The sequence below is a fragment of the Bacillus rossius genome, chromosome 13, assembly GCF_032445375.1.
Source record: "Bacillus rossius redtenbacheri isolate Brsri chromosome 13, Brsri_v3, whole genome shotgun sequence".
In the NCBI taxonomy this organism is placed as follows: domain Eukaryota; kingdom Metazoa; phylum Arthropoda; class Insecta; order Phasmatodea; family Bacillidae; genus Bacillus; species Bacillus rossius.
Window position 1 is genome coordinate 19,057,096 of NC_086340.1, and position 22,029 is coordinate 19,079,124.

Below are 22,029 nucleotides of genomic sequence, written 5' to 3' on the forward strand. Positions count from 1 at the left end.
ATAATATTCCGACCTTATTTTCAAGGTTTTCAGTGTTGGATCAGAGGTTTTCCACTAGGTAGGCCTAAATAATACATTTTATTTTATTTTAAAGTCCATGGTTTCAGATAAGTACCTTCACGATTGGAAAATGTGCAACATTATGGTCGAGCCAAAAACTAAACTTTGACGAGACTCGAGGACACGATCTTAATCAACTCGGTTTTCGAGTCGAGTTTAGTTTCGCCGGCTCGACTCGACTCGCTCGATTTTTCGAGTCTCGACCCATCACTAATAATATTGTATTTACTTGCCATTACTACATGTAGATCATGATAATCTCAACAGTTTTAACAGTATAAATTTAAAAAGACTACAGAGTGTTATGTTATGTATACAAATATTCTATATTTCTCACAAAAAGATTGGCCAAAGACTTCCATTTTTTTTTACAGTAACACATCCCGTCAGTTAATTGGCATTTGCAGCTCAAAAGTTTCCGATGAGCAACTGGGCATCGCCGAGCTCGCCTCACCTGAACGCGATCCCGAAACCTTCCTCGAGATTCCTCGCGCTCAGAATGACCAGCACCGCCAGCTGGATCCTTTCCGCGGCGTTGCCGAACAGCGTCGGCACCCGGGCGCCCTTGCAGACCTGCGCCGTCAGCTGCGGCACGGGCCGGCCCTCCCGCTCGCAGTCGCGGAGGAACTTCGTCACCTCCAGCTGGCGGACGATGGTGCCGATGTGGCGATTCAGCTCCCGCGGCTCCAGCCTCATGGCCATCTGCGAGCTGTCCGCTGCCGTAACAAAAAAAAACAGCTGATAACATCATGGGCGTAGCCGGGGGGGGGGGGGGGTTTTAGGGGTTCAACCCCCCCCCCCCTCCCCTTAGCACCAAATTTTAAATAATTTCTTATTCATCACTTAAACAAATTTCATATTAAAATTAATAAAAGTTTTACCATTACAATATTTAAATTTAAGTACCAAAAACTGCAAAAATACCACAATTTTACACCTTAAAATCCAAATTTTCCCGGGGGAGGACAACCGGGCCCCCCGCTTTAATACAGGGGGGGGGGGGGGGGAAGTATGCTTCTTAACACCCCCCATACACAAATCCTGGCTACTACGCCACTGGATAACATTCATTCCAGTACTCTGAACTCTCGTTACGACGTACCAGAAGAAAAAAAAAACACGTGAGCAAGTCTTTTCAGTACTTGCCAGAGATGTGTAACATCTAACATCAGTAACGAGAGAATTTCATGTGTTCTCATGTTGCAAATAGTACACTTAAAAAATTTAACGTAGAATTCTTTAAAATAATGCCCAAACATGATAAATATACGCAAATTGTGTTTCCAACTACATATATTAGTTGACACAAATCGCACTCAGTTTGCGCACTCATCACAAGAATTTGTTGCTGGAGCAGCTACGTTTGTTAGTACACAGGGTAAACCCCTCCGAGGGACTGTAAATATTTTTCTAAATCATTTTGCGTTAACAGATGTTTTGAATTATCCGCGCCCTTGGCCCCTCCTTTATTAGTGAGAATAATCGGGAGTCAACAGTATTTAGTACGTAATTTTTGTGTGATTGATAATTTACTGAGTGGTGAAAATTGTGTGTTAAATTAAATTACATATTTTTTATATTTCAAACGAACAAGTCCTTTTTGATAGTTCTATAAACAAGTACAGTACACTCCCGATTATCTGCAAAATTAAGTGGCAGGGCCACCGCAGATAGTGAAAATCGCGGATAATCCGCAAATGAGACGAAAATGGAAAACAAAAAAAGGAAACATTAATTTAAACTTAAAAAACAAAAAAAAAATTATGTACAGTAAAAGTTACAATTAACAGTCAAAATATTTAAACAATGCTAAGATTTTAGTATTTTACTGAATAATTAACAACATACAATACATTTCCGTACGACTAGAAACAAAGTGCGACAGAGACAAATATAGCAATGCATACCAGCCTACTGTGTGAGTTCCGAGAAGGCCTGTGGCGTTTTACTGTATACTGCACACAATACACTCGTCAGATATAATCCGCACCGCGGATCATAATAGGGAGTTTACTGTAGTGTGTGTAAATTATCATTAACTGCGCCATTGCACCATGGTGCGATCCATATTAGAAGACAACCCTTACAGTGAAATATCAAGATTTTTTTGCCCAAAATTAAAATAAATGTATTTGTTCACAATTTATTTTCACAAACGTTATCCTACTATCATTTAGTAAAATGATAACAATATTCACACAATTTTAAGTCATTCGGTATCTTAGGACTTTAATAATATCTTTACAATATTTTTTTGCACACACATGAATGGTGTTTACCAACTTTGACAAAGACCAGCACAAGATGAACAGGCAACAATAACAATTAGACAAGAGTGTGAAACGTTGGTATTCAAACAACCAAATTTTTCCCATTTTCACAAATTTCTTCCTGCCTTGACACCACTTGCCTGTCGTGTTCCGGCTGTCCAGATTCGCCTCGAGGTGCTTCTTGGCGTCGCGCAGCGACTCCTGGTTGGCCGCGAGGTCGCTGTAGCTCCTCGCCCCTCCCAGGTAGAAGCGGATGCAGGTCATGGCGGCCCGCACGTAGTCCTTCATGAACAGCTGCAGCTGGTACAGCACGTTCAACAGCTTCTGCCTCTCCAGTTGAAGGCACACATGCTTCAGGTACACCTGCACACACACACAGACACACACAGTGAACGCTTTTTAATCTGGCGAGTTTGGCATCGCAGCCAACGCCGGATGAATGAATTTTCCAGATTATTTATTTAATTTTGTTACATGCCCACCAACAGTCTGGGGACTTTAGCGGTGGGCATGACAAATTCAACCAAAGGACAAAAATGTAGTCGCTGCAAGTGCGAAGGCACTGCCAGCCAATAGGCACCAAGCAGGCAGGCACCCCCTGAAAGGGAACACCCCGACAAGTACATAGGCACTACCGCAACTGGACAACCAGCGTGAGCAGCCTAAACAACACACTTGCATGGACTACAACAGAAACACATACATACAAGCAATAAAAACAAAAACACAATGGCAAAAGACAGGCACATTGACAATAAAATTTTAAGTGACATAGAATAACGACTTAAAATAACAGCAAAACGTAAGGGTAATCATTGGACGTTGACAGTTTTAAAGGGAGCGCCAAATGCGAAATGCTAATACACCCGCTAGAAAACCAGGAGAAACAGTGCTGAAATGAAAACTGACAGTCACGATTAACTCTGAACGAAGAGCAAACTAAAAATATCAGCAGTGCAGTAATGTGGCCCAGTAGCCCAGGTCAAAACCATAATCCACGCGGAAAATTCAAGTGAGCTTCTCATTTGGTTCTTGATTACTAGGGACACGACTGTATGGTGACTTGCAATAAAACCAAAATAAAACCAAAAATAGAATGTCAAAACACTGCATAATACCAAATTGCAAGTATACCCCATATGTTACCGAAATACAATTAGTATATCATTGAATTAAATAGCATTTAACCGATAATTAATCTTTTAATGTTTGAAATCCAAGAAATGATATTTCTGGACAAAATATTGTACCAAAGTGCATGGATCACAACAATTAATTTGTTTCATTGTGCATCTGTTATAAAACCAATTTTTAACCATTCATTCTTTCTAACTTTTTTTTATTCTAAATGTATCTGTTTTAAACAAATTTATTAAAAATTAATTTACCATAAAAATGCAGCATATAATATTTACTCTTATCTTGGTGGAGTAAGTATTACAAAACAGCTTTTAAACGTTAAAAACAATTACATCAATATCCTCTATTTTAAAAACGAATTTGGACTAAATAAAACCATAAAATCTTGTCTTTATTGATTACACAATGTGTCACAACCATAGAATGTTCGATTTAAGTCCTTTCACCAAACCACTTACTTTTCTTCCATGAAATACAATAACTTTTGATGTGGCATTTACCTAACATACATACATACAAGTGTACATACCTGGTGTAATCATCTTGATTATAAATAGCAAAGACCTGTCTATTTAATCTTAGTCTTAAAGATTGAGCTTCATTAAGAATTTTAACAAAAGACATTCTGTCCATTGTGCTATCCTGGCCTTAAGTAGAAATATTTCAACTTTAGACAAAAAACATTCTGCTGAATGCAAATAAAAATCTATGTAATTAAATCTGGTGGGTTTTTAAAGACAGGACTTACACTAACTCTCAAATTATAATAGGTAGTCTACCAATAGCAATAACAGACATTCCAGTACCATGTGGGGAGGGGGGGATATACCTACATACATATAATGACCTTCGAAACACGCAACTTAATGTAAAAATTTAATCACATAAATTTTTTACTGGTACAGTACAGACACTGCATAACTTGTGTTGGATTACCTAATACATCTTACTAAAACTAGGGATGGGAAAACCGATTCCCAATTTCATCGATACCTACCGTTTCTACTTAAATAATCGAGAATTGAGAATCGATGATAAAAGTCGATTCCCGCATGTAGCAAAAAAAATCATTTCACAACATTGCAAATCTGTCAGATACAATTATTTAACGACTCTTTGAGTGGGGTTATGACTGACTAGACGCATATATAACAGTCATATTTCCCCAAATAAACAATATCTAAAACTTGGGCCGATGTTATACACAAGTCAAAGTATAAAAATTATTTATAAAAAAATTATCACTGCGTATTAGAAGGGACCTGTAAATAGAAGTATTGTAAATAGTGCAAGGTTACTTGCACTGTTCACGACGCAAACGCATTCACATAGGCAGCTTTTGATGTATCTTTCTTCTATGGCGGCCATGTTTCGATGTTTGTAAACACTAAACGAGACGTTAATAACGGGAATGAAGAAACTTTTCCGACGTAACAAGCGTGAAAACGACATATACCGCCTTATGGAAAATAAATTGGGCCAAAAACAAAGGAGGTAAATAACGGGAAAAAGTAAATACAGTTAACGTAAATACGGGGTTTCACATATATTAACGAAAGTTATCTTATGGTTGGTGTGACAACCAAATTACTATTAAAAATACCTTGGTAAACATTAAAATAAACTAAACATTGTCAGAAATGTACATTCCTAACAGTACCTATATTATAGACATTACCTTTTACACAAAATAAATTTCTAGCTATGCTCCTGAATTCCTCCTACAAGTAGAGCAGGAAATATGTGGTACAACTACAGTCTGCCACATCAATCGAGTTGCTGGAGTAGACTTTTTTCAAAACGGTACTGCAGTAACAGCTAAATACTTGTATAAAATTACAGGATAAATAATGTAGTAAATTAGTTACTAACGTCTCAATATTCGGCTGTCAAAGACTGAATGTTCATTGCGGCACATGTTGAATAAGTGTCACTCACCTTTGCTTGAAACATAGTACAAGCAAGCTTAGCCAACAAGTGCAGCTTACCTTCCACTTGGCGAGGTGAGGGTCGACGGCGGTCAGCTCGTAGTGGAGCTCCGACAGCTGTTCCAGCCGCAAGCAGGCCAGGTAGACCTGCTCGTAGAAGACGTCCGGGTCGACCTCGCTCGCCAGGGCGTGCCTCAGGGCCGCGCGCAAGTCGTCGTGGCCCACGTAGAACCTGAGGATCCCGGCGTGGCTGCCGTACGCGTCGAGGTAGTACTGGCACTCTGCGTAGCGGAGCGGCTCCATCCCGGGGCCGATCACGACTGCGTTGCCGGCGGGACTCTCGTCCGGGTACCTCCCCTGGGCGACGTCCTTCAGACTGGACAGGGTGTGCAGGATCACGGGGGAGGACACAACTCCCCCGCCGCCGCCCCCGCCCCCGCCGCCCCCATCGTCCGTGGCGTGGGCCCCCGCCTCCAGGATCTCCAGCACGTCGGCGAGCAGGGGCGGGTCCCGCGAGGGCCGGGACCCCGCCCCGCCCAGGCAGCGGGCGAACTTGTCCCGGGCCTGCCCCCAGCGGCCCGCCCGCAGGCAGGCCTTGCCCCAGGCGGCCCACACCCCGCCGCGGTCCAGGCCGGTCCGGGTCGAGACGTCGATGGCGGGCAGCCACAGCTCCTCCTCCACCAGCCGGTCCCGCACCTTGCGCAGCCCGCCGGGGCTGCCCAGGCCCTCGGGGGGCAGGAGCCGGGTGCAGCCGTGCTCCACGAGGACTGCCAGCAGGTCCGTCTCGTCCAGCAGGCCGCAGCACTCGTCCACGCTGCTCGGCTGCGAGAAGTTGACCTTCGCAGCCGTCGCCAGCGACCTGCCACACGCCCCACGCACTCTACATCTCTTTGTCCTCTTCCGCCGGCGCGTACGTCGCGGTCGGGGAGGAATTCCTGCGGGAGCTTTGAAGTGCAGCTTTCAAAAGCACCGACGACTGCGGCAGTTTTGTAACGGAATTTTGCATTTCTAAATTTTGTAAAATCGCACGCAAAAAAAATACATAAAATGTTTGGTCAAAATCGGGTCTTAAAATACTTTCAAAATAGACAAGTGAAGATTGGGTACAGTGCCAGTTCACTGACATTTACAACGACGAGGGAGAGAGAACAGTCAATTAAAACACAGCTACATGGCCACGTGCACTCACAAAATGCATGTACATACACACAAACTCCTGGCTGGTTTATTTTTAGATTTTTTCCCCTCTTCCAGCCAAATGCTAGCCCAGCAAGTCACGTCACTTGCCGGCGCCGGCTGGGCGACCAGCGGCCGGGCAGAAGTAGCACGGCGCCATTCATAGTGCTTTTCACTCACTGCTGAGATATTTTAACAACTGTATACTCTTTTTAATTACTCATTATGTTTTATGTATTAAAAACCAACACAGTAGAGTTATTCACTCACATACTCAACAACACACTACAATTATAAAATTTTATTTTTTAACCCCAAAGTTAAAAAAAAAGCATAAAGATCGCACTGCATTTTTTTTTTTTTACCTGAAAATCTGCTAAAAATGTGCGACTATACTCTGGTAAATACAGTAAAATATCGCATAAAATTTCTATAATAGGGAATTTTCACAGCTTTCAAGTGAATTCCTGACTTTTCCTAACCAATTCCTACTTCCCTGACTTTCATGAATGTGGACATCTTACCAGATGAACATAAAACCTCAAATATCACAGCTACCAGGGACGTTGCTAAACCTGATAGTGTACATACCAGAATTCATTGAATTTTTTTTTATAACTGGGTGATGCATGGATGGTCATCACGTGAACATACCTGACCATTTTAATGATGAGGCTGAAGTCCAGATCGCTGCTACACATCTTCATGGAAGCACGCTTGGCCACGTCTGTCCACAGTTGCTGCATCAAGGATCTGCAGGCGTTCAGCAAGAACCTGGGATACACAACCACATTTTGTTCATCAATGTCTAATACCAACTTAGGAACTTACATTAAAAGAATCAATCTTATACTGAAGGAAATTGCATGACAAATAGAATCTTTTTCATGAAACCAAACTTACTACATTAGATAATTTATTTGATTAGTAAAAAAAAATTGTCATTCTGGGTAAACCCATGGCATTCATTTAAAACCTTACATAAATACATACATACAGTTCCAATAAATAAATTAAAAATTTTAACAAAAAAAAAAAGCATTATGTATACTAAATCAAATCTTATTCCAAGCTACCGACTAAATTTTTCTAAATCTAAGAAAAACTTGAATACCAGAGTGGGTTTTTCTTACTGGGGTTTTACTGTAGTATTAAATATAAGGTTTGAGGTAAAATGAAGTGTTGCATAACATTTTTGTACTGTAAACCGGTAATTACATTAGTACTGAAATCTTAATTTCTGTGAGCAGATTGTGAATTCTCTTTAAAACGATACCCCACAAGTACGGATGCGATCACCGATTGCGTCAAAATAACCAGAATACCCTACCACGCCACATAAGTATAGCATCTCAGCCCGCGGCCGACGCAGCATTGTCCTGCTATCTATTGTCGACGCGGGCTGTCTGCTGGCGGCCATGTTGGTTCGGGATGAAGCTAACAGGCGGCGCTAGTGTAGCGCGACGATTTAATTCCTTACATAAAAGCAGGAGTGCGGCAACGCACGTACGCCTCAAACGAAATAGTCGTTGGAAAACTATACTTTTTTCATTTAAAGAAACCTGTTAACTTTTTTTGAATATAAATTTGGGATTAAACTCAAACCATCACCACCCCCTTCCCGGACAGATACCCCAACAACTGACAGAAACAAAAGTTACAAGAAAACTGTCCTAGCGATTCGGAAATAAACACGGCAGTGCCTACTATTTGTCAGATAGTAAAATAAATAACGTGATGTTTGTAAACGTGTCACGACTGAAATAATTCCAAACAAGAAAAATAAACACTTTTCAAAGTTCTGAAATGTAATTATTTTAAAAAACAACAGTTTGATCATTAAGTCACAACAAGATGGTGCAGTCGCCTGTTGTGATGTGCGCCAGTGCCTAGTTTAAAAGTTCTCAGTGCGATGCGAATCCACCTTAATACTTGTGCTGAACGTAGTAGTGAGTTAACTTAGTTGCAATCTCAGCTTATGAAAGAGCCTGCCTAGTCAGAGGTGTATTCGCATTAGGAGAGGTGGGATGACCAGTGTGACACCAGATGTCGATTGGAGTGCAGTCTTCTCATCGTCCATAGATCAACTATAAAATTTGAGTGGTAACCATAACATTTATATGACGAAAAAATGAAGATACAAGGTGTAATGCAAGTCCCTGGAGTGCTTTCAAGAATCTGTACCGGATGTTTCATGTCTAAAGATAACTCTGAAAAATATTTGTTTTAGCCATGTTCACTCTCCTAAAAATAGAGTTGGAAAACAAACTACAGAAACAGAATTACTCATCAGCCCCCAGCGTATTCTTAAATGCTTTTTTGTAAGCGGACGCCACAAGTGTCATCTCGAGCTGTTTTCGAATTGCGTGGCTTCTTCTTAAGTTGGTAATTTTCAAATTGCGCAGTTCAGCCGGGCCTCCGACAAATTACCGCCCAAAACAAGATTATGACTGAGGGGGTTAGAAAAACAAGAAATGGTGGTAGAGCACTAGCATGAGGTACCCCGAGACCTAGTCTCCCACCTGTACAGGTAGTGTAGGGAAAGTTTCGCGAACTGAAAGAAAACATAATCAAACAATTCAGACACAGATTTATTATTTGACCAAAAATTAATGTTCACAAATAAAAAAACAAATAAACAAACATTAACGTGATGTCGGCCGTCATACAAGTTATAAGTATTTATTAGTGGTGCACCGATGCGGATACCGATGAATCGTAATCGGCGATTATGGGTACTTACCGATTAATCGTAATCGGCGATTATCTTAACGATTACTTTGCCGATTATTTACTGAGCTGAACTTAGCTCTATCCTGCGGCTCTATCCGGCCGCTCGGGACTGACAGCTTGGAACAACAACAGCCTAAGTCATTCCACGGAAATACGGCAATTACCATCCAAGTTTTAATTGTTTTCCGAGAGAATGAGCAGTCATAACGTTGAAGCAGTTACAAGATAACATAAATACATCTGTTTACTATTAATAAAAATTAAATTTACTGTGTAAAACAACGTACAGGTTATCCAAAAGACTCTAAGCGCAACCAAAATGTTGTTTTATGTTGCGTATTTCAAAAATTAAGATGACCCAAAATCCTCCAAGAGATATACAGACCAAAATAATATATAGGGGTGTTCCTACAGGTGTCCTTAATAAATAAAAAATAACATTGGAAGGATTTACAACGTATCCGTTGCACAAGACCCTCTTAGGGTGTCCAAAGTGTTGTTTTTAAGGTGTTTAACAGAAAACTTTATTTTTTTTAGAAACTTTGGCCTACACGTAACGCCACGGCAGGTACATAGGACCTTTCCTTAATGATCCTTCTAACAAAAAAAATATTAATTTCTAGAGGTAACCCCTGTACGAGATTCTCCAGGGCCTCCTAGGGCCTCCAAAGTGTGGTTTTTTACGAACTTATCACAAACATTTTTTTACATCAACTTTTGCGGCTGGAAGTGATACAAATGGTATATAGGGGTGTTCCTACAGGTGTCCTTAATAAATAAAAAATAAATTTGGAAGGATTTACAACGTATCCGTTGCACAAGACCCTCTTAGGGTGTCCAAAGTGTTGTTTTTAAGGTGTTTAACAGAAAACTTTATTTTTTTTAGAAACTTTGGCCTACACGTAACGCCACGGCAGGTACATAGGACCTTTCCTTAATGATCCTTCTAACAAAAAAATATTAATTTCCAGAGGTAAGCCCCGTACGAGATTCTCCAGGTCCTCCTAGGGCCTCCAAAGTGTGGTTTTTTACGAACTTATCACAAACATTATTTTTTTACATCAACTTTTGCGGCTGGAAGTGATACAAATGGTATATAGGGGTGTTCCTACAGGTGTCCTTAATAAATAAAAAATAAATTTGGAAGGATTTACTATGTATCCGTTGCACAAGACCCTCTTAGGGTGTCCAAAGTGTTGTTTTTAAGGTGTTTAACAGAAAACTTTATTTTTTTTTAGAAACTTTGGCCTACACGTAACGCCACGGCAGGTACATAGAACCTTTCCTTAATGATCCTTCTAACAAAAAAATATTAATTTCCAGAGGTAAGCCCCGTACGAGATTCTCCAGGGCCTCCAAAGTGTGGTTTTTTACGAACTTATCACAAACATTATTTTTTTACATCAACTTTTGCGGCTGGAAGTGATACAAATGGTATATAGGGGTGTTCCTACAGGTGTCCTTAATAAATAAAAAATAAATTTGGAAGGATTTACTACGTATCCGTTGCACAAGATCCTCTTAGGGTGTCCAAAGTGTTGTTTTTAAGGTGTTTAACAGAAAACTTTATTTTTTTTAGAAACTTTGGCCTACACGTAACGCCACGGCAGGTACATAGGACCTTTCCTTAATGATCCTTCTAACAAAAAAATATTAATTTCTAGAGGTAACCCCTGTACGAGATTCTCCAGGGCCTCCTAGGGCCTCCAAAGTGTGGTTTTTTACGAACTTATCACAAACATTATTTTTTTACATCAACTTTTGCGGCTGGAAGTGATACAAATGGTATATAGGGGTGTTCCTACAGGTGTCCTTAATAAATAAAAAATAAATTTGAAAGGATTTACAACGTATCCGTTGCACAAGACCCTCTTAGGGTGTCCAAAGTGTTGTTTTTAAGGTGTTTAACAAAAAACTTTATTTTTTTTAGAAACTTTGGCCTACACGTAACGCCACGGCAGGTACATAGGACCTTTCCTCTGGAAATTAATATTTTTTTGTTAGAAGGATCATTAAGGAAAGGTCCTATGTACCTGCCGTGGCGTTACGTGTAGGCCAAAGTTTCTAAAAAAAATAAAGATTTCTGTTAAACACCTTAAAAACAACACTTTGGACACCCTAAAAGGATCTTTGCAACGGATACGTTGTAAATCCTTCCAAATTTATTTTTTATTTATTAAGGAGACCTGTAGGAACACCCCTATATACCATTTGTATCACTTCCAGCCGCAAAAGTTGATGTAAAAAAATAATGTTTGTGATAAGTTCGTAAAAAACCACACTTTGGAGGCCCTAGGAGGCCCTGGAGAATCCCGTACGGGGGTTACCTCTAGAAATTAATATTTTTTTGTTAGAAGGATCATTAAGGAAAGGTCCTATGTACCTGCCGTGGCGTTACGTGTAGGCCAAAGTTTCTAAAAAAAATAAAGTTTTCTGTTAAACACCTTAAAAACAACACTTTGGACACCCTAAGAGGGTCTTGTGCAACGGATACGTTGTAAATCCTTCCAAATTTATTTATTATTTATTAAGGACACCTGTAGGACAACCCCTATATACCATTTGTATCACTTCCAGCCGCAAAAGTTGATGTAAAAAAATAATGTTTGTGATAAGTTCGTAAAAAACCACACTTTGGAGGCCCTAGGAGGCCCTGGAGAATCTTGTACGGGGGTTACCTCTAGAAATTAATATTTTTTTGTTAGAAGGATCATTAAGGAAAGGTCCTATGTACCTGCCGTGGCGTTACGTGTAGGCCAAAGTTTCTAAAAAAAATAAAGTTTTCTGTTAAACACCTTAAAAACAACACTTTGGACACCCTAAGAGGGTCTTGTGCAACGGATACGTTGTAAATCCTTCCAATGTTATTTTTTATTTATTAAGGACACCTGTAGGAACACCCCTATATATTATTTTGGTCTGTATATCTCTTGGAGGATTTTGGGTCATAGTAATTTTTGAAATACGCAACATAAAACAACATTTTGGTTGCGCTTAGAGTCTTTTGGATAACCTGTACGTTGTTTTACACAGTAAATTTAATTTTTATTAATAGTAAACAGATGTATTTATGTTATCTTGTAACTGCTTCAACGTTATAACTGCTCATTCTCTTGGAAAACAATTAAAACTTGGATGGTAATTGCCGTATTTCCGTGGAATGACTTAGGCTGTTGTTGTTCCAAGCTTTCAGTCCCGGGCGGCCGGATAGAGCCGCAGGATAGAGCTAAGTTCAGCTCAGTGATTATTTACGTCCCGGCGTAATTAAGTAGGTTTTTACCGTGTAATATTTTGTTACAGATTTTAGGACGAAATACCGTAATATTTGTATATATTACAAAATTCATCTAACTCCGTCATATCATAATTACAGATATTTCGTTAAGTTTAATAAATCTCATTGCCTCGAACAATAAAAAATACATTTTTCCTACACGTTTATTTACGTTTCGTCTTTTGTTTGTTTAGTGGCCTTGTTCATTACCTATAGCCAGAGACGTAAAATAGATGTCACGCAATCAAAATACCACAAACAGTTGCAGTGGATTCTATGACAATCGATCTTTTCGAGTCGTAGTAGCGGTTCAAAATCGTGGTCCCGATACCTTCTAGAGTTTATCACTGCATTTTACCAACTCATCATGGGCATCTTTGGTAACATTATCCGTTGTTGTGCAATTTGTATGTGACGTGAAAAGTGAAAAAGTATTTATAATTTTATATATTCAGTCAACATAAATAAAATAACATGTGCTAGAATTGGGTTTTAGTCATTTTTATATAATTATAGTGAGTTGGCTAGTAGGGAGAAAAAAAATGAAGTGTGGAAACATTTTTCTATAAACTCAAGTGAACAAAATAAAGCAGCATGTTTACATTGTTAAACGGTAATTTCTTGATGCAACCTTATTTGATAGTCGATAATAATGCTAGTTTTCCGCAACAAAAACTTACTAGGGTTGTGCGAATGTTCGGTATACCGATACCGAAATCGAAATTTTGCTACTTTCATTTTCGATTTCGGTAAGAATTTCATCTGTCGAAGTTCGTTTTTAGCGAAATATTTCGAGCCAAACGAAAGTTCAATAGCTTACCGAAGTTCGTTTGTTCTAGTTGAAAAAGAAATCGTAATTTAATAAAAATGTACAGTATAATACCTGTACAATAACGTTCCTTATTATAAAGTATATTTCACTTAACGAATTTTTTTTAAGTCCCCGCCAAAAATCGTATCTTAGCCATGCAAAACGGTTTCAGTTTAAATTATCATTTTCACTATAACGTATAAATTCTACTAGTAGCGTGGCATTACTACACCAAAATTTACTTAAACTGGTAAATAAATTTCCAGCTAAATGATTAATGTAGTAGAACAAAGATACACAAATACCAACGCAACGTATTTTCTAACCTCTAAATTCTCAAAACAAAGTTAACAAACAGTTGCGCGCACAACCATAGATTATACCGTACGTAGTATGCGACGTGAGCAACACAACACCATTCGATACATCGAAAGACGGAGGTTTGAGAGAAGTATTAATTATTTAGACAAAAGTGTTACGCTACGCTAAAAATACTGTTTGATGTCTGTGCCGGGATTGTTTATTGTTATTGTTAAGTTTATTTTCAGGTTACGTTATTTAAACACCGCATTGTATTTGTGCTACAATATGAATGATCCTGGAGATAAAAAGAAACGAAAGCAATTCACGCTTAAGGAAAAAGTGGATATACTCAGAGAACTAGACAAGGGGAAAAAAGCAAGTCGCAGTTGCGAATACATATGGCATTGCGGCTCTCCTGTAGCTATTTTTTTATATATTTTTTTCTCTTTGTTAAGATATGTATGCATGTTTCAGTGCTAAGTACAAAAACTTGAGGTACCTGTAAGTACTTAGCACTGAGATTCTATTGTAATGTCTTTATATGATTTGCTTGTTATTTCTAATAATGTAATAACATATGCAAATCATATAAAGACATTAATTAGAAAAAAGATTTCCATTAAGATTAATTTACGTGGTGATGAAAAAAACTTACGTTAATGAAAATACGGTCTGCTTTATTTAAATTTTAAATACTCTGACTGACATATAAAATCCTCATAATATACAGCCAATTAGACAAAAAGGTCAACAAGTCACTGCATGTAATGACCACTTGGCAGCAACCATTTGTTATGTTTTGTTTTGACCATGTCCATTGCCTAGTTTACAGCTTCCTGAGCTAGCCATGTGTGACAGTGGTGCAAGATGGCGGCCGTTCCGCAGTATTCACGTATTTTTTCATCAGTACCATGCACGTGATAAATATATTATCATAGACTGCGACATTACGACTGTAAAGGAAATAGTCTGTGCGCTGAAAGATCTGGATTGATTCTTGAAATTTACGAGTGACATGGGGCTGTGTTGTGTGGTCTAGGGGCGGATGTTGATTTTATTAAATAGTAATATTTATATATACATCAAAAGGTACCAAAATGATTTATGTAATAGAATTTATTACTGAAGAGCAAATTTTGGGGCACTTTTTTTCTTTGTTAATTAAAAAATTTCGCTTAACTTTCGTTAAGAATATATTTATCTCATAGAAAAATTCATTTTCGTTTCACTTTCGCGAAACTTGATAAATTTTCTTTCACTTTCATTTCATGTGGATAAAGTCACTTTCGCACATCCCTAAAACTTACCCATTGTAAATTACAATTATTAGACTGTAGTTCAAGTTGTTTACAATAACAAATATTTTAATAGAAGTTAATTTAATTTAAACTTTGCAATGACTTAATAGTGTATTATATATATTTTTATACTGTTATTGTAACTGTATTCTCAATTTTACCTAATCTTGTTATTAAATTCACATGGGAATAAAAAATTTTGTGTGCATTATTAAACTTTAAAAAAAATTTCTTCATTATAATCGGTAACTGAATCGGTATCTGCCGATTATTGCTCTCATAATCGGTAATCGAATCGGTAATCGGTAAAGTCATATCGGTGCACCACTAGTATTTATTTTTAGGCGTGGCTTCTTCTTAAGTTCCGGACACCGTGTGTGTGTGTGCCCAGTGTTCTCATCGTCCATAGAGCAACTATAAAATTTGAGCGGTAACCATAACATTTATGTGACGAAAAAATAAATACTTAAAACTTGTGTGACGGCCGACATCACGTTAATGTTTGTTTATTTGTTTATTTATTTGTGAACATTAATTTTTTGGTTAAAATAATAAATCTGTGTCTGAATAGTTTGATTACGTTTTCTTTCAGTTCGCGAAACTTTCCCTACAATACCTGTGTGTGTGTGTGGGCCGGTGCGGCGAACAGGACGACGGCATGACATCATTCCCCGCACCCCCACCCTTCATTCACTGCAGCTCGAGGTCGTTCAGCGGGAGGGGGAAGGGGTGTTTGAAGAGTTCGACACTTGTCCGCTAGGGACCACCACAAGTCGATGCCCTAGAGATGGTGGCGATTGCGGCGGCGAATTAACCAACTACCTCAAAACCGTATTAGAAATTTTAACCTGGGCTGGCGACTTCTGTACGGTGTGTATATATATTCGAAGACGGCGGCTCCGCGGCTCACCTGGCGTACGCGAGGTCGTCCGAGTGCAGCCGGAGGATGGCCAGGCACAGAGACACGCTGGGGGCGTGCTCGAAGCAGAACTCGTCCCGCACCACCCAGTTGTGGGCCTCGTCGGCGGAGAGCCTCCACAGCTGCTCGGGGCTCCGGGCGGCCTGCAGCTCGAGCTGAAGCACGCTCTCCGGCAGGCTGCTGACGGGCAGTTGGTCCGAGAGCTGCGTCCGCTCGTAGCACTTGTCACAGGCCCGCACCGCCACGCTCCCGTACCCGACCACCTGCGGGAGTCAACACTTGCTCCTGGCGCTTCCAGGGTGAAATTTTAAATTTTAGTTCGCAATGAGATGAAATTAAATTGAAAAGTAAAATAAAAAATTTTGTCCAAAAATTAAATAAAAAATGTTTGGAGTGGACAACCCTTATCACTTAGGGGTATGAAAAATAGATAGTAGCCAATTCTCAGACCTACTGAATATGCATACAAAATTTGATAAAAATCGGTCAAGTCGTTTCGGAGGAGTATGATAACTAACACTGTGACAAGAGAATTTTATATTTGGTTTATATCTATATTTGTAAAAAAAATACGAAGAAAATCGAAACCTTAAATAATAAGGGCTTCAAATGTTTCTTTCGTGAAATAGAGAAACATTTGTTTCATTTTACCAATTGACCGAGAGCGAAAAATTACTACGTGTAAAACGACGTTTTCTGCAAATATTTCACGAAAAAATGGAAAAAATTGAGGTTTTTTTATTTTGCTGTGAAACCAACAGCAGATGGGAATTTCAAACACCATGTGATATGCATAACCTCTAATAGGTACACCTGATGGGTAGGATTTTTTGAAATTCCGCTCGAACACCAACCTGCAAATCTACACCAAGCAGTTACAAACACTCCAAACTATGCCAAAGACAGAGGTGTATCTGTGTTAATGAGGCGGTATGATAAGTGGGACGCTCGCTGGTGCTTCTAGCGCAGTGTCCCCTCTCAGCGCAAGGCTCTGAACTGGCGAGCAGTCTTCCCATCGTGCAAAGGAAAAAGTATGGAATTTGAGCGGTAACCATAACATCGTATGGCGGAGAAATGAAAATAAAAGGTGTAATACAAAAGGCACTCGAGTGCTTTCAAGAAGCTGTACCGGGAGTTTCAAGTCTCTTAAATTATTCTGAGAAAATGCCTTTTTAGTTTTTACACTCTCCTAAAAATGCAGTTCAAAAAAAAAGAAATACACAAACAGAACTACTCATCCACCCTGAGCACATTCTAAAATTTTGTTCATAAACTCAAGATATCTTGAGCAGTTTTGAAATTGCATGGTTTCTTCTGAAGCTCCGCACACAGTATGTGTGCTCAGGTGGGTGGGGGCCTTAATAGAATGAATGTGCATGCGTGTTTCATCCAGTTGTTTTCTAACAGTTGATGTACAACTTAGCACATAGTTTATTTTCATATGAATTAAAAATGTTTGTGTAACAAACAAGCTGAAAAAGATATGTTCAAATTATTTTTTTTTTAAACAGAACAGCTACAACTACTAGTAGGTACATAAATTTTTTAAGCTAAAGCCAGAGAATTAAATTTATGCTATTTAGGTTTGCTTCAGTGCTGCGGTGTCTCACAATGGAAGGCCCTAATTCCTTGATAGCATGATTAACTGAAGAGTGAAGGCCCTAAATACAACTCTTTGTAGATTTAGGGTGTTTTTAGTATGTATTTTTATTATACATAGAGGGCATTCTTTTATCAAAAACGACCTCAAAATGGAGTTAGGGCCAATATAAATTTATATACATATCTCATCACTGTATTGGAAGTGTTTTATAATGTCATAAAACAGTGTACTTTTTCAGAACGATTTGGAAACACTAAAAAATAAAAAACATCATTTCAAGATAAGTTGGAGTTAGGGCCTTTTGACTTATCAGGGCAGTATTATTGTCTAGGAGGCATGTACTGGTTTTTGTAATTGTCCTTTTTTATATCTGTATGTTTATATTAAAATATAATTTTTTTTTTTTCGTATTTTAACTACATACCATTTTTGCTTCCGGGCTGTTGATATGCACGTTATAACTCCAATTCAAAAAATAAATACTTTACAATGCATATTAAGGTTGAGAAGAACAGAGACAAATGTGCATGAGGGAGGGTTTATATCAACCCCCCCCCCCTTTTTTCCAAAAATTTAAAAAAAAAAAAATCCATCCCCACCAACAAAAGGAATGAATTTGAAAGCGAACAGCAAGCAAGGAGGATCCGGACACTTCTAACCCGCCCACCTCCCTGCTCACGCCCATGAAATGAAATTCTGCATGAGCTCCTGGCTAAAGACGTAAGGACGGTGAACGAGACAATCAGGATGTATGTCACTCCGCCCACCTGCATCTTGCGAGTGGAGCAGGCCGCACACACGACGCGGCCGCATCGACGGCAATGGTGGCGACGGTTGAACATCGTGAACACCGCATCACAGCACTTGCACTGCATCACCTGTAGCAGTTCAAATAACAATATTTTTTTTATTTGTGGTGTGTGTCCCACTTTCACATTGTGTTAACTAACCCAAGTGTAATCGGGCTCCTAGTTATAATTATAACAGGTCTAAATTTCTGACCAAAATTTTATAATATAATAAAAAAAATTAGTACAATAGTTAATCACATTCAAAAACCAAGGTATTGAGTTAATGAATTTTTTTTTTTTTCTTTATTTCCATTTTGAGCAATTCACCAACATTTTGACACGGCCACATCTAAACAACAAATTTACTTGATTTTAAGACATACTTTCGTTGTGACCTTTTAACTCTGAAAATGGGGTGCAGAATGCAATTGATGACATCCTATATTTTCAAGATCATCAACATCACCGAGAAAAATAGAAATGAAGCAGTTCATTTAGTTAGAATGTAGCAAATAAAAACAGCAGTGACCACTCAAAATAAATATCAAGATAAATCACAAGTCTTAGTGTGCCATGGTGTTAAATAAATGTTCAATTAACATGTCAAATTCAAACTAACCAAACTTTTGGTTTAAGCTGCCAAATAGGTAGACACTGGGTAAACAAATTTCGACCAATAAAAAAATTCCCCAAAATCTTTCAGGCATTGATTTGGGGTTTTTAATGAACTATAAGAGAGATTTAAAATGCTGCTTCGTACTAAAAAAAAAAAAAGTGCTTTCAGGGAAGAGTTCCTTAAACTCTTGAGAATTTTTTTTAAAGACACCAAGGACTGAAATCAAAGCCTTAATATCAATGATTCTTATATTTGAGGTAATAAAGCTACATCAGTCAATTAAACAGTGTTATGCAATAAGGAATCAAACCTTCACTGTTGTCAGTTTAACAGATTTTTTTGTTATTTTTTTACCAAGACTAGTTCATATATCAACTATCCAAACTTCCACTTTTACATCATACATCTTTGGTAAGTTGCTGTACAGCCATCATAGAATATATACTATTATAAGGATATTTCAAACGACACCTTTCTCTCTGCTGTCAGTTAACATGGGTTGGTTCCTTGTTGCAGTTAAATAAATTAGAGTAAGTAAATAAAAAATCAATAATGTAAGTGTAGTAGTCAGGTTTGATAAGGAAATCTGCGCGAACCTCGTCATCTCGCATCCACTCTCTCTTGGCCGGGACCCTGTCGGGCATGACGAAGGCGTCGCCGAAACCACCCGAGTCGTCCCCCGCCAGCGACGCGAGCAGGCGGTCCTCCCGGGAGTCGGCCCCGCTTGTCGCCCGGGCGCGCGCCGCCGCCCCCCCGCCGCCCGTCTCCAGGGCCCTGGCCGCGTACCGCCGCAGCAGGTCGTCGACGGAGGCCGGGGAGACGGGGGACCCGGGGGGCAGCTCGGCCCGGGGGCCGGCCGAGGCCGAGAGCGCCGCCCCCAGCGCCTCCAGCCGGGTGTTCATGAGCAGCTCCTCCAGCACGAGGTGCGGCCACCCGGCGAGGTCGGCGTGCCGCTCCCGCTCCTCCGCGGGCAGGGCCGACAGCATCCGGACCCCGACCAGCAGTTCCCGGAGCTTCACTGCAGCCTCCGCCGGGAGCAGGTCTCCGCGTCTCCCCAGCAGCACGTCCGCGACCGTCTTCAGGCCGGGCAGGTCCTTCAGTTCTTCCACGAGCTTGTTGCATATCGCTACGGCCCTTTCTTCCGGCAGCGATTCAAGCAGCTGTAACAAATACAGGGGCATAGCCAGGGAAGGGGGGGTTTAGGGGTTCAAACCACCCCCCTTAGCACCAAATCTTTAATTAATTTCTTATTCATCACTCAAACAAATCTCATGTTAAAATTAATAAAAATTTAAGTACCGAAAACTGCTAAAATAGCACTATTTTACACCTTAAAATCCGAATTTTCTCCGGGGGAAGACTCCCCCGGACCCCCCCGCTTTAATACGGGGGGGGGGGGGAGGGGGGAGTCATGCTTCTTCTTATCACCCCTCCATACACAAATCCTGGCTACGCCACTGAAAAAAATACATAATTTACAATGAATATGTCTGAAAAAGTAAATTCTCTTCAGCCAGTACGGTAAGTCGGAGCGATGACTTATCGGAGCGTAACGGAAAAAAGCAATGATCAATAGTGTGGTATGCTCTATCATTGAGAGAGGTAGGGGGGATAATGTGCTAAAGTAGGTAGTCAGACAACTGTAAGACTCTTTGCGGGTTTTCCATCGCCACGTTTGTTATAATTGCGAACCTCTATTGAATAGGTACTTTACGTTTAGTTTCAAACCACCAAATCTGCTGGAGTATAACTATTTTCAAATGTTCAGGGTATTTAAAAATAATATTCTTTTTTTATGTGGGTAAAAAAAATTATTTGTAACCATAAAATAACTTGCAGCCTAGATAAAAATATCATTTTCACAATAAATACTAACTTTCATACTTAATGGGAATCAAAGACAACAAATTGGTCAAATGTAAAAAAAAAAGTGAACCAGGAAAATACAAACTTTTAACACATGTTGGCATTTACCATTTTGTAAACGGTACTCACACTCTTGTGTACCGCAACGTATCATTGCCTTCACTGTTAATGTTTGTTTAGTTTCTGGCAATTTGAAGAAAAATAACACTCCTCCTAAGATGAAAAAAAATTAATTAAAAATCATTATTTCACTGTAATTACCTTGACAGCTTCAGCCGCATTCCGTTTCAACAGCAGTGCTATGTACCTGTAGTCAATGAGCTGTGGCATTCTGCTGGGAATGTCGTGCAGTTCCGCCCACTCCAAACACAGCTCAGACTGACAAAAAAATACACGTAGTGCCAACAAGAGTACATAAAATAACATACAATATAACACAGAGAATGCTAGACACAACACACACACCTACTACGGATGTGCCAATCTGAAAATGAACTTACTTGAATCAGTTAATGATCTTAATCGGAGAATAATATGTGCCATGAACAATCTCACAATCATGTAAAATAAAATTAATATTTTTCCATACGATGGGAACAAAATTTTAAATACTTTCCTCCAAAGAAAATCATTGCAAAATTGTAAGCACTAAAATAATAATTTAACAATTTTTTAAGATGAAACACTAATTTTTGAAGTCTTTGTCTTTTTAACTATATAAAAAATTGTGCTCACATACTAACTGATAATCACTACAGTATCAATTATTATATCCCAGTAATCATTAATAAATATGGTACACCACTAGAAATAAATACAATATAATTAGGGATGGGGCGAATCCTGATTTCCTCGAATCCGAATCCTAACTCAAATCCTCGACTGGAATTGCCGAATCTCGAACCCGAATCCGAATCTTTTAACAGATGATGTCCACATATCTAATGTAAGTGAGATGTATTCTGCTTGCACTAAAAGTCCCTTGACTTTATCACATGTAGTTTGGTACATTTCTGGTATAGCCTAAGTGTATATAAAGACAAAAATATTTTCTTGAGAAATTTCAGTTTCAGTACAGATTAGCGGTTAGGATTTTTTCTATAAATAAACTAGAGGTCTGCGAGCCTAAGAATTTTACTTCGAGCCGAGCTCGAGCTTTTGTGGTACAGTTACACTTTTGGGAAATTATTTTTATCTTAACCTTAGTATAATGTTTGAATAAAGTATTAAAATGAAGTGGG

At 39.2% G+C, this 22,029-nt stretch overlaps 1 protein-coding gene across 3 annotated transcripts in view; it reads right to left on the minus strand.

The window, feature by feature from the left end:
- The window catches only part of LOC134538306 (zinc finger FYVE domain-containing protein 26), a 138,562-nt gene that overhangs the window by 13,419 nt on the left and 103,114 nt on the right, over positions 1-22,029 (minus strand). For all 3 annotated transcript variants that reach the window (XM_063379502.1, XM_063379503.1, XM_063379501.1), the window contains 8 exons: positions 21,050-21,166; positions 19,519-20,082; positions 18,283-18,393; positions 15,904-16,175; positions 7,229-7,348; positions 5,459-6,257; positions 2,471-2,693; positions 515-776 (listed from right to left, as the gene is read on the minus strand). In XM_063379502.1, coding sequence (XP_063235572.1) covers positions 515-776; positions 2,471-2,693; positions 5,459-6,257; positions 7,229-7,348; positions 15,904-16,175; positions 18,283-18,393; positions 19,519-20,082; positions 21,050-21,166 — 2,468 coding nt within the window. The remainder of the gene's footprint in view (positions 1-514; positions 777-2,470; positions 2,694-5,458; positions 6,258-7,228; positions 7,349-15,903; positions 16,176-18,282; positions 18,394-19,518; positions 20,083-21,049; positions 21,167-22,029) is intronic.